The 17474-nt window shown below is 35.9% G+C and overlaps 1 protein-coding gene across 5 annotated transcripts in view; it reads right to left on the reverse strand.

Moving 5' to 3' along the window:
* Bltp1 (bridge-like lipid transfer protein family member 1) overlaps positions 1–17474 on the reverse strand; it is a 200419-nt gene that overhangs the window by 20467 nt on the left and 162478 nt on the right. For 4 of the 5 annotated variants that reach the window (XM_071614729.1, XM_071614730.1, XM_071614731.1 and 1 more), the window contains 11 exons: positions 16759–16868; positions 16013–16103; positions 15444–15506; positions 12977–13230; positions 10622–10837; positions 8268–8448; positions 7632–7728; positions 5746–5907; positions 5094–5233; positions 3820–4021; positions 90–290 (listed from right to left, as the gene is read on the reverse strand). In XM_071614729.1, coding sequence (XP_071470830.1) covers positions 90–290; positions 3820–4021; positions 5094–5233; positions 5746–5907; positions 7632–7728; positions 8268–8448; positions 10622–10837; positions 12977–13230; positions 15444–15506; positions 16013–16103; positions 16759–16868 — 1717 coding nt within the window. The remainder of the gene's footprint in view (positions 1–89; positions 291–3819; positions 4022–5093; positions 5234–5745; positions 5908–7631; positions 7729–8267; positions 8449–10621; positions 10838–12976; positions 13231–15443; positions 15507–16012; positions 16104–16758; positions 16869–17474) is intronic. The other variant, XM_071614732.1, reaches the window with a different exon arrangement.

Raw genomic sequence — 17474 nt, forward strand, 5'->3', positions numbered from 1 at the left:
ATGATTTATGAAAAGAAAGCTTGAAAAGCCTGAAAAAGCTTTTGAAAAGATGCTACAAATTTGAAAAAGATCAAACATGCATAGTTCACCTAATCCTCCTGATCCAGGTGTGAGGCCAGAAACAGCAGTTTTTTGTTTCCCTGCTCCATACGGATGGAACACGTACAGGGAGAAGTCGGACATGCACGCAGTGAAGCTCAAGCCAGAGGAACTGCTGCTGGAGATGGTCAGATCCGACTGACTACTGCTGTGCCGACTTCGGCCCAGAGGGCTGCCTAATCCTGATGAGCCTAAGGTGAACAGAAAAGTCCAAAGTGTCTTTAAGCCATAACAATCTTAAAAAGCTACTTATTTATTTTCAAGATACCAAACATGACAGGAAAATAAAATGGAAACCTTCAAACGCTAATATATCAATAGACTTAAATCCCTAAAACAAAATGAGGACTTAGACATATTTTCCCTTGACTTTACAATGTAAATCAAGGCGGGTTACTCTGTTCATCTTTAAAACAACAATTAACATGTGTTTCTGGCAGATTATACAGTTTCCTATTTCTTAGCTCCACTGGAAAGAGGCAACGGAAGAGCCCCAGAGTTGAGTTTAAGCACAGAGGGAGAGCAAACTGGGAAAAAATCCATATCATATAGCTGGAGTCCACATTTTAGTAGCTAACAGTGGTCTAAGTACAGGACATGCAAAGGCAGAAAATAAAAAAGCTCTTTCTCTTAGACATTTACCAAGGAAGGATAGGATAATTCCAAATATGCTTTAAACATGAAAATATGAAACAATACACCATACGATTTGGTTGATGACTCCAAAATCCACCTCCAGACCAGACTTCTTTCTGACTTTCCAGAGTTCCTTCCAATTTTCCAAAGTTGCCAAAGGTCCTTCCTGCATCATGGACTAGTAACTCTCCACCTGCAGAGCTCAGTCCTCCAACCTTCTGCTTGGCTGAATCATATCTGCTTCACATTTCCACCTAAAATGAGCTTGTGTGCTTGGCTCTTATCTGTCCCTTCAGCAGGACCATCTCAATTAGCTGTGTTCTGTGTGTACATATAATTCTTAGCACTGACCTGCACACACATTCAGTAAAGATCCTTTCAAGGAAAGGATTTCATCACACCTACAATTTACTCTCATCATCATTCCTTACTGAATGTTTTTATAAAATGAGGGGTGGCATTTCATTTTTGTTATTTTCTAAAGCAACCTAAAATGCAGGCATAAACAGAGTTGTTGCATCATGGTCCTTTCTCTATACATTCTTGGCACTGTGTGTCTGTACAATACTCCTGTAATAATTTCAGTGCTTATGACATTGTCACGAAGAAAGGTGAACATTCTAAGAGAAATAACCTGGCACTTTTTACAAACCCCTCCCCCATGGCCAATAAAGCAATATAATGCAAATTAATATAATAAAAATCCCATTTTACTCCATCACACTGACAATGATTAAAGATAAAAGCTTTGGGAATAGTACAGTGAGCTTGATATTCTCACACATGTGTTTTACTGGACAGCAAAACCTATCACTTAAAAAATGTTCACACTGTCCAACACAGAAATTCTCCCTTTAAAAATTTGTTTGTAAATATTCGTATGCAAAAATGTTCATTTAAATATTATTTTTAAAATTCAAGTAAAACAAGAAACCCAGGGAATCTCAAACATATCATCAAAATTATGGGATATCAACTAGCCATTAAAGTTACTTTAGAGACAAATGTTTTGTATTTGGGGAAAATGCCTCTGATATTTCAAATTTTAAAGAGTAATATAGAAGAAGAAACCATATCTCACTTTTGCCTGAGAAAAAAGATAACATCCTTCCAACAGTGTGGGAGAGAGAGTGGATGAGACACAGATAACCTATGATCAAGGGCTGGTACTTCCTACTTTCATTTCATTGGTAATAATTCTGTTTTCCCCATTATTTTATAAAGAGTAATTACATTTATGAAAATATGGTTTAAAAAGCCAACACTACCACTGTAACATCTCACAACCGCAGAAGAATTTCAATCTAATGGGTGACCAAATAGCAAAAACCTTGCTTCTAGGAAATCAACTGTTTAGTTTCCTTAATTTGTTGTAAAAACTTTCAAAGATTCACACAGCAAAACAAATGTTTGTTTTAACCCTTTCCCCAGTATTGTGGGTAAATACTAGAGACAAAGCATTTTCCTATTGATGCTTGATACACTATTTGGGTAAAGTTCTGAACCTAAGATAACTGCTCAAAAAACAGGACCCCCAGTTTGTTGTTGTTGTTGTTTTTTTCCTTCAAAATCAGAAAGCTGTTTCCCTCTCTGTGGAGTTTAGTGATATAAATCATGGCCTGTCTGACTCCCATGGCTGCATCTGTACTGGTAGCTACTTGTGCAAAGGTGCAGGCCAGGATGTTCCGGTTGCTATGGCAACAGTGGCCAGGGGTGGCTACATGCAAAGATGTGTGGCTCTATCAGTCAAGGCCTTGAGTTCAGCACATTGTCCAGGGGATAGAGGATTCTGAACAAAACAAGATGATCCTAATGTCTTGCCAGTCCTGCGTCCTTCAGATTACCGGCTTTGCTGAAACTTTCCCATAATTAACCTTTTGATGAGGAAACTATATAATAAACATGCTGAGCTATCTCAGAGTCAGTCAAGCTTCACCAGGGCTTGGTCACCCACCTGGCCCCGGCTTTTTCTCCCTAGGTGTGTCTGTTTGTCTTGTCTTTATCCCCCACCACCCCTCGGGTTTCTGAATTAACGGCGTGCTGGACGTGGCACCTCTCCCCTGTCTTCATGCCGTTCTCAAAACTGGAGAATAGGTTTTTATACTTTTTACTCTAATGCATGCTTTCTTGATGTTGACATTACTGACATTTGAGACCAGATATCTCTCTGGGAGGGAGGAATTGTGGTGACACTACAGGGCATTTAAGCAGCACCCCACTTCCCCACTAGCTTCAAGTCAAAGGCTGTAACTAAGAAAATTCATATTGCCTCCCACACTGCCAAACATCCCAGACCCCGTTACGAACCACTGTGTAAACAATATTTCAATTCTCCTATCAACTTTCATTCAATCTGGTCTCTTGCTTTAAAAATGTTCAGTAAATTCTTTATCATTTACATTTGTGACCACTACATAATTTTTAGGGTAGAAATGGCACTGAGATTTTACTGAGGTGTATCTATCTCATCAGGAAATCATCAGTCATATTTTAAAAACAAAAGTTTTGGGGCTAGTAAAGTGCTTGCCTCACATGCACAAGGACCTCCATGCCCAATTCCCAGCACCACAAAAAAACAAAAACCCCAAAAAAACACTTTTGATACAACAAACAAGAACCAGACAACACAATTTGCCATTTAAAAAATATGTTACCTAACACAATTTTGACACAGCATGATAAGAAATCTTTATAAACAACAGTATGTCTCTTATTTTCCATTTGTAACATTGACTATTCTTAAATTAAAATCTAACTTGGCATCAAAGAAAACTTTCCAAACTTTGAATGTGTGATGACATACTAGTCACATCATAGTGCTTATAGTGTGTACATTTAAACCAAAACCAAAATGCTATCTAATTGCTACTTAGCTAAAAACATAAACTAAACGGTACTCAAGTTCTACTAACACATGAAGTATACTTAAAACTTTGGTCTACTATATATATATATTTTTTAGAAATATTCTAATTCTTAAATAGTCTCCTTTTCAAAATTTAAAACATGTTAATTACTATTATAACATTGATTCAAATGTCATATTTGGCTTTATACCAGAGAAATAAAACAATGTTTGCTTACCTGGTATTCCAGTTTTGCTAGCAGAAGTCTTTGTTCCACTCTGAGGAGCAGTGCCCCCGGGGGACAAGGTCTCTGTGGGATATGCTGTACCCAAAGTCTCCAGTTCCCCTCGGTTGGAGGAGAACACCAAGTCCAGGGACGGCAGCTTCAGCATGCACTCTACTCTCGACACTGGCAAGCAGCTAAACTTGATCTGCGAGGGCTACCAGCAGCAAAAAGCCAGAAAAGGTTTCCAGGAACCATATAGTTAAAAAGTTTCCTGTTGGACTCCAGATGTCACATTCAAATTCCATTCTAGTCCACTCACACCAAGCTTATCATGTCTACTCATTTGACACTTACAAGGGTTATGTTTAACATCATCACTTTTTCAGAAACATGATCCACGAGCCAAAGTATATTCACAAAATGGTGTCATTTTTGAAAAGCTAAATATCGGAAGAGTCATCTCTGAGCAATATTTAGACATCGAGATAATTCAGAACTCTTGAAAATATTTATCCTTATGTTATACTTGCTCTTAATCCAGTCTTTTAAAAAAGAAGTAATCTCATTTATATTAAAATTTGAAAAAAAAACCCACCATTTTATTAGTAACAAAGGTTTTATTTACCCTAAACTCTTTACTCATGTGTTTTCTTCAGACCTTCAAAAAAGTGAGTGCAAACCTCCAGAATTACACACTGAAGACCTTTTGGCCTACTGCTATTGTAAGAAACAGCTGGAACAGATCACCTTCAGCATTGCTTTTCTTCTTTAGCTTGATTATAAAATTTTAGTTGAGATAAACCAAACTGAGAGGTTTAGAGGTTTTCAACTCCTCCTCAACAATTTTACTTCCAAAGGAGTAAATTTGCTAGGACTGTGTTTTAGAATAAAATATTAAATAAAATGACCTAACTCAGCAGAAATCCAAACAAAGGTACTGTTGTGACCTTATATCTTAATAGTTTGTATCACATGATAAGAACTAAATGTGTACAATAAAAAGGCATAAAATATTTTAAAGGGATTTTAACGTGTATTTAAATTTTTGCCACAAAAGTATGAGATCTAAATTTGAAAAATCCAATGATCTATGAAACATTTCAGAAACAAAGTAGAGTTACACATAAAATTTTACATACTTCTCAAAGTTCAGGCAAACTCTAAACCATCATAAATTTATTAAAGGTCCAAAAGCCTATGGCTAAGAAAACTTCAAAGGGAAATAATGTTGAAATAAACTTAAGGAAAACATTTTTCTTTGAAAAGCCATAAATGAAGCTTATCACCTGAACTCGCACATACACCACGACATCCACAGGGAAGGAAGAGTATGCTGACGTTGAGGATGACACTAGTGATGTTGTTGACTCTTCCATAGGATCTGGTATTTCAAAATGCCCCATGTCTTCATCTTGTGAGCTAACAGCTGTTAAAATATTTAGTTTTAAGTTTTATTATTTGATCAAGAGCCAACTATTGTAAGATTCTTTTCTCTTATATTCATTGCTCAGCTCAGAGGCCAGAATACCCAGAACGTTTGCTTTTGAAGCTCACCATTCTATACATCTTCCCCTCCTCAAACCTCTTGCTCAGTCTCCCAAAGAAACTCCCCTGCCACTCAAAGTACACAAAGGAAATAGTTATTATACCTTTGCCCTCAAGGACACTCTAACGTAGAACCTGAGGTTGTTTTTGTGGACCTTGTCATCCATTAGCTGTGGCCCTGGGGAAATCATAAAACCTCATAGGACTGAACCATTTTCATAAGGAAATGAGGATCAGATCATCTCTCAGGGAATTTTTCAGCTCTGTAATTCTTTTATCTATTTAATTATAACTGAATGTATTGTAATATGTAATAGCATTAACAAACACTGCTAAGCAATGGGGTCCCAAAACACAGGTAACATGAAGTGAGTACATAAGGATGGTGCTTACCTGTATAATTCCTTTCGATTGGTGTAATTGGGATTGTTTCTAGAGCCTTCTCCAGGAAGTCCAACAAGCAGGGACTAATAACCATTTCCTCCGGCAATGATTGAAGTGCTACCCAGGCATAGAGCTTGGCTGTTTTTACTCCTCCACTTCCTTTTCCTTTGGCTAAAACATTTGTAAATATTAGGTACACTTAAGGAAATTTAATAAAATGTTCCAATAAAAGATATGAATTTTGTGATACAGCAGAATTATATGACAGTTTAATCAGGTAAAGTACCTTATTTAAAAGCATAGAAGAAAACAATAAAAATAGCAGGTTGATGGAAATGATGCATTAATGTTAGAATACAATGATCATTAATGATGCACAACACAATGGTTATTCTTACTTGCTCTAGGTCACAAATTCTGGTTCAATTTTTCAATTTTATACTTTGCTATGTTTTTGGTTAGATTAGTCCTTTTGTCTATTTAAGAAGATACAGAGAAACTTGACTTACAATATTTAGTGGCAAGTAAGGAAAAATGTCACTATTTTCAGGCTTTCCTATGCTTAGCCTGTATGCAGTTATAAAGCTTCTTAACATATGATGCTATCTTTCTTTCATTCTTCCTTAACTAAATATTTCCACTTCGGTAGAATGAGTAGGAATATCTAATAAAGACTTAGCTTAGGTTTCCACTACAAACATTTACTAGCTGTGTAAATTTAGAACAGATGTTCACAACCCAAGCCTTAAATTTCCTCATTTATAAAACAGGATTCTAATATTTGCAATGAATACAGATGAGACTTGGCAACTGAAAAGTGATATAAAAATATTAGGCATTGTCATCATGATTCTTTACTGACTCGTAAAAGGTTCATATATCGAGTTGTCTTCCCAGTGACAAATGTTTGGTAGTCCCTCTTTTGGAAATTTTACCATGGATCTAAGGTATCATTCGTGTGCTATGTGGTAGGCAGACTCCAGGATGATACGCAACTATCCTTGCTCCCAGTGTTCATACCCTTGTTCCCTCGCTAATGACCTGTCTCATCAGTAAGATTGCAAAAGTGATGTTGTACGGTTTTTGAGGCCACACCATAAAAGATATTGCACACTGAGCCCTGCTCTCTTCTGGATCATTTTTTTTTGAGGGAGATTAACTGCAACGTCTTATAGACACTCAGCAGCCAGGAGAAAGGCCTCAAGGCGTGGAATCAAGGTGCCTATTAGCTGCCACATGACTGGAACATAATGGGAGCAGATTCTCCAGCCCTAGACCCCATTCAGGTGACTGCAGGCCTGGACAACATCTTGACTCCAACCTTATGGAAGACCACATGTCAGATCCCCCAAGCCAAACTGGGTGGCATTGCTCATCAATAGAAACTGTGTTTGAGATTATAAAATCACTAAATTTGGGGTAATCTGTTATCTCATAACAGATAACTGATAAATGCAGTTAAATCAAATTGTCTTAAATTATTTGTTTGATAACTTACCAGATCTCCCAAATCTGAACTACACAGAACCACTCTTTCCTAAATATATACTGAACAAAAATTTGAGCTATTGAACTACCTCAAGATTAAAACTGATGTTCTAAAGTAACATCAAATTTGAGAAACAGCCACAAATAGTTGGCCCAGATTTCTATCTGTGAATTTTGCACAGTCATTATTTACAAGTCTATGTTCTTTTCCTTAAATGTGAATTTGAAAGTCTCAACAGAGCAAGTAGGATGACTGAAAATTAAGAAAAAAATGATTAAAAAGTAGAGTATATTCTAAATACCTGAGGGGAGAGGTGGGGGTTGGGGAGGAAGTAAGGTGTTAGTCTTGCTCTGGACAGTGCAAGGTAAAGGAGGAGAAGGAGGAGATGTCGCGCTATCTTTCATACCATACAGCTTGGACTCTTTGGAGAGTGTTCTTGGCAAGGAAGACCCTCTGGAAGCATTAGGTGATTCAGTCTTTAGCGTCTTAGAATTGTAGTGCAACTGTATTGAAAAAAAGATACACTTTCAAAATTGAAACAGTATCAGATGAGGAAAAACCATGAAATATAAAAAGGTAGTAGAAAGAACACTGGCTCAGGAGTCCAAAAACGCAGTTCTAGCTTTTACATGTGAGATCTGCAATCCTGGAAAGACTATATGCCTTTTATTTTTAAAACTGGAAAGATCACTTTAGATCGTTAGAAGTTCTTTTCAGTCTAGTAAACTACAGTTATATAATTCTAGAATCTAAAAAAATAGTTGCTCAATAAAGTTGCACTAGGCAAGGTTTAGCAAGTATGATATGATACTGATATTTAAAAAAAGATAACTAACTTCTCTCTGCCAAATTTTCATGGAAAAAGCTGTAGAGATGAAGCCTATAACTTAGATGCTCTTATGTTCAGAATACATTTTAAGCAAAAAAAAAAAAAGTCAGAAAGTCTCATTAATATCCAGAGAAAAAGAAGAATATAAATAATAGAAAAAAAGTACCACTGTCATCCACTTTGATCTCTTGTCCTAAACATCTAGGTTTTTACCTTCACATCAACTCCAGGAATGTAGAACACTGTTGTTTCCAAGTCACTGGGCTTGGTCTGCAGAGAGGATGGCACTTTCTTGCCAGTCATTAGATGGGTGGTGGAAGCATAATTAGTTTGAAATTTCTTCTTTTTTGAAGGAGAATCCTGATCTAAGCTCCTGGAACTTCGATCATAACTCCTATGTGGGAAAAAAATGTTTTATCTTTTTAAAAAAGGACACATTTATCTCCTCCTCTTTTGTCAAATAGAAAATAAAATGCTATCCTCCATTTAAGAAGCAAAAGTATGCTCATTCCATAGCCACAGGGGGTAGTGACTTCTTTCCTAGGGTCACAGCTGTTTCATTTGAACACATCAGGCTGAACCAAACGACACTGCCCATATTTATATAGGCTGAAAGCTAATTATGGATTAGTTTATTCCAATAAAAGTCATTCTTTTTATAATTACTATTACATCTGTAACAGATTTTAACTGTTTAAAGTTTCTATTTTGGGCTGGGCTGAGGTTGTAGCTCCGTGGTACAGTGCTTACTTAGCATGTGTAAGGCACTGGGTTTGATTTTCAGCACCACATATAAATAAATAAAATAAAGGTCCATTGACAATTAAAAAAAATTAAAAAATTTTAAAAAAGTGTCTATTTTCTCTCATTTTTATAAAAGCTTAATTAGATAATAAAAGGCTTTTAAAATGTTTTGCTTATGAAAAATTTCAAACAGTAAACAGGACAGTTTACAAAAGTGAACATGGTATAATGAAATCCCACATGCCCATTATCCCATTTTGACAGCTGTCAGCCTTCTGCTATTCTTGTTTTTTTTTTGTTGTTGTTGTTGTTGTTGTTTTTTAAATAGTTCATTTTTAGATCAGGGAAAAATGTAAAAAAAAATAATCTAATGTTAAATCTGTTTATGTCATCATTAGTTAATGACTGGAAGCAAATGGTAAAATTACAGTTATACCCTGAACTCAGTCCAGCCTAATGAGGCCTTACTGCACAACTGTTTTCCAGTCTTTCTTATTTTCTTATGAACTCATCAAAACTCTCACTAATCCAGTGTTGAACTGTTCTTTAAAATAGAAATATACACAGTACAAGGACAGACACTAAAAAATTCATGCTTATTTAAAGAAGAATCATAAAGGTACAACTATTTTAATTAACAGATTTGCCAGACTCTAAATCAGACATTCACTTCCAGTTGCCAGAAAATACTATGCATTTAATTTTTTTAAATTATATGTTATGCAAATAATCACTTGGCCTCTACAATTATGATCACCTACTTTTATTTATTTATTTATTTTTTTTGCAGCTTCTTTTTTTTTTTTTTTAATTTTTTATTGTGGGTTATTCAAAACATTACAAATTTCTTGACATATCATATTCCACACTTTGATTCAAGTGGGTTATGAACTCTCACCTTCACCCCATACACAGATTGCAGAATCACATCAGTTACACATCCATTGATTTACAAATTGCCATACTAGTGTCTGTTGTGCTCCGCTGCCTTTCCCATCCTCCACCCTCCCCCCTCCCCACCTCTCCCCTCCCCTCCCCTCCTCTCTCTCTACCTCCTCCACTGTATAACCCTGAGGGTCTCCTTCCATTACCATGCAATTTCCCTTCTCTCTCCCACCTCTCATCCCTGTTAAATGTTAATCTTCTTCTCCTGCTCTTCATCCCTACTCTGTTCTTAGTTACTCTCCTTATATCAAAGAAGACATTTGGCATTTGTTTTTTAGGGATTGGCTAGCTTCACTTAGCTTAATCTGCTCTAATGCCATCCATTTCCCTGTAAATTCTATGATTTTGTCATTTTTTAATGCAGAGTAATACTCCATTGTGTATAAATGCCACATCTAGCTGTCAGAGAAATGCAAATCAAAACCACCCTAAGATACCATCTCACTCCAGTAAGATTGGCAGCCATTAGGAAGTCAAACAACAACAAGTGCTGGCGAGGATGTGGGGAAAAGGGTACACTTGTACATTGCTGGTGGGACTGCAGATTGGTGCAGCCAATTTGGAAAGCAGTATGGAGATTTCTTGGAAAGCTGGGAATGGAGCCACCATTTGACCCAGCTATTCCCCTTCTTGGTCTATTCCCTAAAGACCTAAAAAGAGCATGCTACAGGGACACTGCTACATCGATGTTCATAGCAGCACAGTTCACAATAGCAAGACTGTGGAACCAACCTAGATGCCCTTCAATAGACGAATGATCACCTACTTTTAAAATCTGCATTTTGAGACTGGGGGAAAAGGTGGGTGTAATTCAGTGATATGTGAATAGATTTTCTAACACATGAAGTCATATGTACCTCTTTCAATCAGCTTCTTACCTTCTCAAACTTATGTCATCATGTTCTTGTAGAAGGGTGGTTGGGTGGAGTACACATTTTCCACTATCAATTTCAACCCGTATATCAAGTTCAAAATCAATATTTCTTTCAGTAGCTGTGCCACTAAGACTTCGGTTGACTGGTGTTGTTGGCCAGCGTTCCGTAAATAACTGATGAACAGCAGCAAAGCCTGTTGCTTTTTTACGAGAAGTGTGTCTAGAGAAAAAGAAATCTGATCATTACATTGTAGTAAAATGGGAATTCTTTTTAATAAACCACTTTCCAGTATGTTAAGCTATAGTACATAAATAATTTCAATATTTTATAAATTCACACAAATTACTCAACCAGACGTACTAACTGAACCTTTTTTCCTAGTTTGAAGGAGACGCTTTTTATTCAATAGGTGCTGAGTAACTATGACATGCCAGGCAATGTGCTAGGTGACAAGGACACAGGCATAATCCCTGTTATTAATGATTTTATTACAATGTCTGAACTATATTTGGGAGTCTTTATTTTCTCAATGATAAAATTTAAATGCTACTTTTCTGCTTTTAATAAAAGACAGAAAACTGGAAAAAAATAATGCCAAATGTTCTTCCTGTCTCAAAATTAAAAAAATAAAAAGGGCTGGAGATATGGCTGAGTGGTTACGTGTCCCTGGGTTCAATCCCCAGTACCAAAAATGTTGTTAGGGAAAAAAATGGATATCCACATGTGTAATCTGAACTGGTGCATGTGTGAGGCACTGGGTATACCCGTAAGCTGTACCATACAAAAAGTCAACTCAGAATGGATTCAAGATTCTGAGCCACAACCCCAAGCCCTTTTATTTCTTTCTTATACATCCAAATATTCTCATCCCGCTTGAGTGTATGTGTGTGTGTGTGTGTGTGTGTATGTAATATACACATATGTGTGTATACACACATTTGTCACATCTCGTGACAATTTGACAATATACTGTAGTTTATCCTAAGCATCTGATAGAAGGAGATCTGCTTATTGTTCAAACTCTATCCAGAGTGAATTTGAACTGGGAAGATAATTTCCCCATGGAATAATGAATACATAGAAATGATGGCCATTAAGAGGAATTTATCTAACTTAATATGTAAATATAATTATTATTAAGTGGCAGCTTTTGGGACCAGACTAGGTGAATTTGTTTACATGAATAACATGTACTCCTTTCTTATTGTTAATATAGATATTTCTTATTAGATTTAAAAATAATCATGTCTCTCTTAGTCTGCACTCATATTTAGAATGCTAAAAATCAGGATGTTACAAATTGGAAAGTTATATACCAAAGAGTATATAGAAAGTTATATTGGTAAGAACACTTAGTGATATCTGTGGGCACTGTGTTGCACAGCTGATCTCCAGAGCTTGTCTGCTCCCTGCATAAGTGAAGCCTGCTCCCTGCTGACTAGCAGCTTCCTTTGCAGCCAGTGCTGTCCTGGCCTCTTGCTGTTTCAGCTGCCTGGTACAGGCGGGCTCCTATAGCCTTGGGCCTTCTCAGTGGTAGAGCACTTGTCTAGCATGTGTGAGACACTGGGTTCAAGTTTCAGCACCACATATAAATGAATGAATAAAATAAAGGTCCATCAACAACTAAAAATATGTATTAAATATTTTTAAAAAATAATAATTGTCAAACTAGAATTCTGCACTGAACCCAATAATCAATCAAATACAAGAATTAGCAGTAATTTTAGATATAAAAGATGAAGAAAGTAGATCTGTATTACAACTTTTCTTAGAAGCAATTTGAGGATGTATTACAGAAAGATAAGGAAATAAACCAAAATATATTGATAAAAGAGATTTAAGAGTTAGTGGTTTCAGTCAACGAAAAGGAGGAAAGGATTCACAAGGCTCAGAATTGTCAAGATTGAAGAATGCAGACATCCCCTAATAGACCAACTTTTAACTATATTCCTCTTGTGCCTAGTAATTTCCCATTATTACTGCCACTTCAAACTTTTACTGTTACTGTTACCACCTCATTTGAGTGGTGGTCATACATGCTCATCATCTCAGCTTATTTCTTTCTTCCAAGAATTGGCTGAATCTTTCATCCATTGCTAAACATTTCCCCTTTACTACGTTTCTTTTCTATACTATACTATACTGTACTATATTTATAGTACCTCTCCCTGCAATTTGTTACTCTCTAAGGTCAGGAGAAATACAGCCTTCTCCTTTAACTCATAACCACATCTTTACTACCATTTTCCTGATAGGATTTATCTTGAAAAATATTAAAATTTAAATAAACCCATTTAAATTAAAAATTTAGTTCTGAAATCTGGAACACCACCTAAGGATTTTTAAAAGGCTACTCACGAGGGTTTTCGGTAAATATAAAACCTTTCCCTCTCCCGGTCTTCATCCTTTTCATCCTTCTCTGAGTCTTCACTGGTAGAAGACAAGCTGTCATCTCTTCGACCCTCTTCAGGTTGGAAAGGAATGCTTGCTGGAAAGCCTCCTGGAGTTTTGGGAGAATTGAACACGGAACAGGACCCTTCACTGTTTGATGAGTAGTGAGATGGACCTTCAATAGTTACTGACAAAAGGTCCAGTTCTGTCTCTTCTGGAAACTGATTATAAAAAAAAAAAAAAAATCATATTTCAAGCCCATTTTTAATTACAACAAGAAAAAAACATTTTTAAACATTTTTATTTCCTCAATATCCTCACTCAACTGAAAGAAAGGTCAGATTTATGAACACAAGAAATGGCACACAAAGGAAGAAAGTGGGTCAAACCACAGAAAGTCATGCCACCAGCACTTTAAAAATTAGAGTGAAGTTTCACTTTACAGGAATACATTGCATTGATTAGTAACACTGGATTTCTTTAAAAGCAGAAGTTAAACATATGGACACAAAAGAAACATGATCGACCAAAAATCAGAATGGCAAGCTCAATTAGTAAGAAGAACATGCAGACACAGCGTCACTCTGGTCCCTCATGCTTGTGAGCTCTCTGAGGGTCTCTAAACAACAAGCCCCTCATAGGCTGAGGAAAGGCACATACAGAGTTGAATATTAAAACATGTACCTGAACCCAACTTCAGGATGCTGTATTTTAACATTGTAGTCTGTATAAACACCATGTCTCTAACCCAGAATTTAATTTGGAGGCCACTGTTTTTAAGTGAGTCAACAAAACCAACAATACTTCCTATGACCCAATTTTGATTCCCAGCTTCAGAGAGCTGAGCATCATTTAAGAATGATCAGCCTCTTTAAAGTGTAATGTGCAAGGTGGTGTTACTTGTTCCTAAAAATTAGCTTTCAGTAGTTTTTAAGAGCAAATTACCTAAAGAAAATTCATAATGCAATCCTACAATGAAAATGTCAAATATCTGCAAAGACCAGGAGTTCTTCACTTTATAAAATAAATATGTTGTCAAGTAACCAAATACATCAGGTTTGTGTTTGTTGGAATTATCTTTCAACTTTTAAAACTAGGGTAAGTTTATGTAGAAAACAATCTGTTATTTGTATTTATATGTAGCTATACCTTAATTACTTCCCAATTTATAATTAGCAAATCTAATACCTAATCTTATATTTATCACCTAATTTATGATTTTCCATATTTTTTACAAGCAGAGTATACACTGTTATTGAAAAACAGGATGAATCATTTCAAGTATTAAGGCCTTCAAGAAGCACACAGTTAGGCTGGTATGTACCTCAGTGATACAGCAGTTGTTTAGCAAACATGAGGCCTTAGGTTTGATACCCAGCATGGCAAAGTAACCAAAAAAAAAGGGCTGGGGTTGTGACTCAGTGGTAGAGCACTTGCCCAGCATGTGTGAGGCCCTGTGTTTGATTCTCTGCACCACATATAAAAAAGATAAAGGTCTATTAACAACTAAAAAAATACATTAAAAAGAAAAAATTTAAAAAATAGAATAACCTGTTGGATTCATTTAATTCACATAAATGATTTGTTTTCAAGCTTTTAGTTTTTTAGAATATAGGAAATATTCATCAAGCTTACTATAGTACAATTATAGTTCTAAAACAAAATCCAATTTGACTGAATTTAGTATAATTATGGGATATATGTTGAAACTCCGAGCTTGAGAGAGGAAGGAAATGCAAACAAAATATATTTGGAATAAGTGCCAACTTTTTAAAGTAATTTTAAAGAAAAATTCTAGAAGAAGACTTATATATCTGGTATATTACATCTTTCATTTTTAGTTTTGTGATATATTTTAGGAAAATACTGAATTATAAAAATGTTACATTTTTGAATGATTGTGTAGCACATTTTCACACTGTATTGAACATGAGAATAAATTTTTAAATGGATCATTTTATAAATACTTGTATATCAGTCATTCAAAAGAAATGTCATTTGATGATTATTTTGTTGCCCTGAGTTAGAGTTGATTTTAGTTTGAACTATTAAAGTTTTCTTTTTTAAAAAAAACACACATTCACTTTGTAGTTGAATGTAAGTGAAAGAGATTTTCTTCGGGATTAGCAAATAACTAATAAACTGCAGTTCTGTGTTTATGATTTAACTGAATTGATTTGATAAACTGATTTTAGTTTTTTTAATTTTGAAGATCAAAACAATATTAAACTATATAGAAGAACAAAACTAAAGTATATGTATGCAAGAGCTTATGAGATATATACATGATAAAAAATTCAAAACAATTTTATGTAAAATAGAAAATTTTTGAGGTCTGAGTTTAGCGTGAAATGAAAGGAAGACATTTTGAAAGCAGATTTTCAGGGTGGTTGATTAGTTTTGAAGCAAAATTTATGTTGATCTGAATAAGTACCTGAAAATACCCTTCCCCAGGAGAGCTGGACTGTGGCGTACTTCCCCACACTGTATTTTTCAACTTAGTTAAAATAATAAGAAAAAAGTAAAAAAAATTGTGAACAAGAAACAATGGTTTAAAAGTAAACAAATACACAAAAAATATAAAAAAATTTAACATAAAATTTAACATGCTATGAAATTACAATGCATCTCTGAAGCCGACTGCCCCTCTGGTTTCTGCCACCACCTATATACACATTTTGAATACATAAATAAGTACTGCACACAAATACATCACAATTGTGTAAAACACATAGTTCAATGTGAATTCTTGTTTGCGAGAAAAAATATTCAACAAAAGCCTTTCTGTCTCAGAGCAAGCAGTTAGGACTCTTCACTGTGCAGGTAAAACTCTAAGGCCCACAGTGTGACTCTCAGCTCATACAGCCAGACACTTCACCCAATACCATCTTCATTTCACATCAGGCAAGAATCAGTATCTTGAAACTGCATTAGTACTGCCATTTTACAATTTGTAGAAACTATTCAGTAATGTATGTTTCTAACAAATATAATCTCTCTTACTGTATCCTGGATGTTAAAAGTTACTCTGGGCCCAGGAGATGCTGCATCCACTCGGATTTCTGGGAGCTCTTCAGCTTCTCCTACTCGAGAACTGTAAGTAAAATATAAAGTCATAAAACACTAACATTCTCGAAAAAATTCTTGGATTTCATAAAAGTCTGATTAATGATATTAACATTCTAGTTCTAAATATTTGCTTTATTAAAGGACTGAACTACTGGCATTCCATTTCTTAACCTTTATCATCCTGTGAAAACAACTCAACGTGTTGATTAACTCAAGATTATCTAAAATCAAACCATAAAAAGGATGTATCATTCTTATTTTCATAGTGATTTAGTATCGAAGCAGTATTTAATTCAATAGATTCAATTTCCATTTCTTCACATGCTGAACAGATGTGCAGCTGTACATTTCTTATCCCGACAGAGAGCAGCAGCGGCTAGTGTGCACATTCCCATTCTCTGGACAGTCTAAGTTTGCACATAGGACTTGTTAAAATGGTGGAGCATTTCATTACTGAAAAGCATCACTGCACTGTGGTGTGTGACAGAGGAACTCCTCAAATAAATGAAATAAGACCATAACCAGGATGACTGCTATTTTACCAATGAGATCCATTTATATTATGTTAGTTTTGTAATTTCTCCAATTAGAATACGGGGGTGGGTGGGGGGGAAGCAGTGAATCTTTGTAATAGACTCAGTGATTTTATTATTTGTTTCACTGGTTGAAATACTTAATACCTTGTTCTTTCCATTCGCTTGAGAGGTGGTCTTCCAGAGGCAGAAATGCTTTTTGATCGGCTATAACTTGGTTTATAACCCAATCCCCACTTATCCTTTAAAGAAGCAGCCTAATAAAATGGGAAAGGAAAAAAAAGTGACTATAGACAAGTGTTTACTGTTAACATTTCACTTCAGATAAGAAAAACATTTGACTTCATGAAATACCCTGTTTCCCCTTAAGTGACTTTAAATGCCACTTAACAAGACAGTGAGTCAAAGCAGAGCAGCACCCAGTTATCTTTAGATTCTAGCACCAACTGGGAGGACTGTGCAATGCAAACAGGAGCCACTGTCCTCTACTCCTCTTAGCAAGATCTGACTCTGGGAGAAGCCAGTCAGCCAGGGCCCAACCTGCCCTGGGGGTATTATCACAGCTTAACTGACCCAGAAGAAGGAAAATACCAAGCTCCAATCGGCTCTAGCCACATTGTTCCTCCTTCAACTAGAAAAACAAACTTTTTTCTTTTTCCTTTGGGGTCCCAGGAGTAGAACTCAGGGGCACTCCATCACTGAGCCACATGCCCAGCCCTATTATGTATTTTATTTAGAGACAGGGGTCTCTCTGAGTTGCTTAGTGCCTCGCTATTGCTGAGGCTGGCTTTGAACTCAGGATCCCCTTGTCTCAAAGTTGCTGGGATTGCAGGTGTGGGCCACTGTACCTGGCTGGAAGAAAA

This window comes from Marmota flaviventris, chromosome 7 (assembly GCF_047511675.1).
Source record: "Marmota flaviventris isolate mMarFla1 chromosome 7, mMarFla1.hap1, whole genome shotgun sequence".
Lineage (NCBI taxonomy): Eukaryota > Metazoa > Chordata > Mammalia > Rodentia > Sciuridae > Marmota > Marmota flaviventris.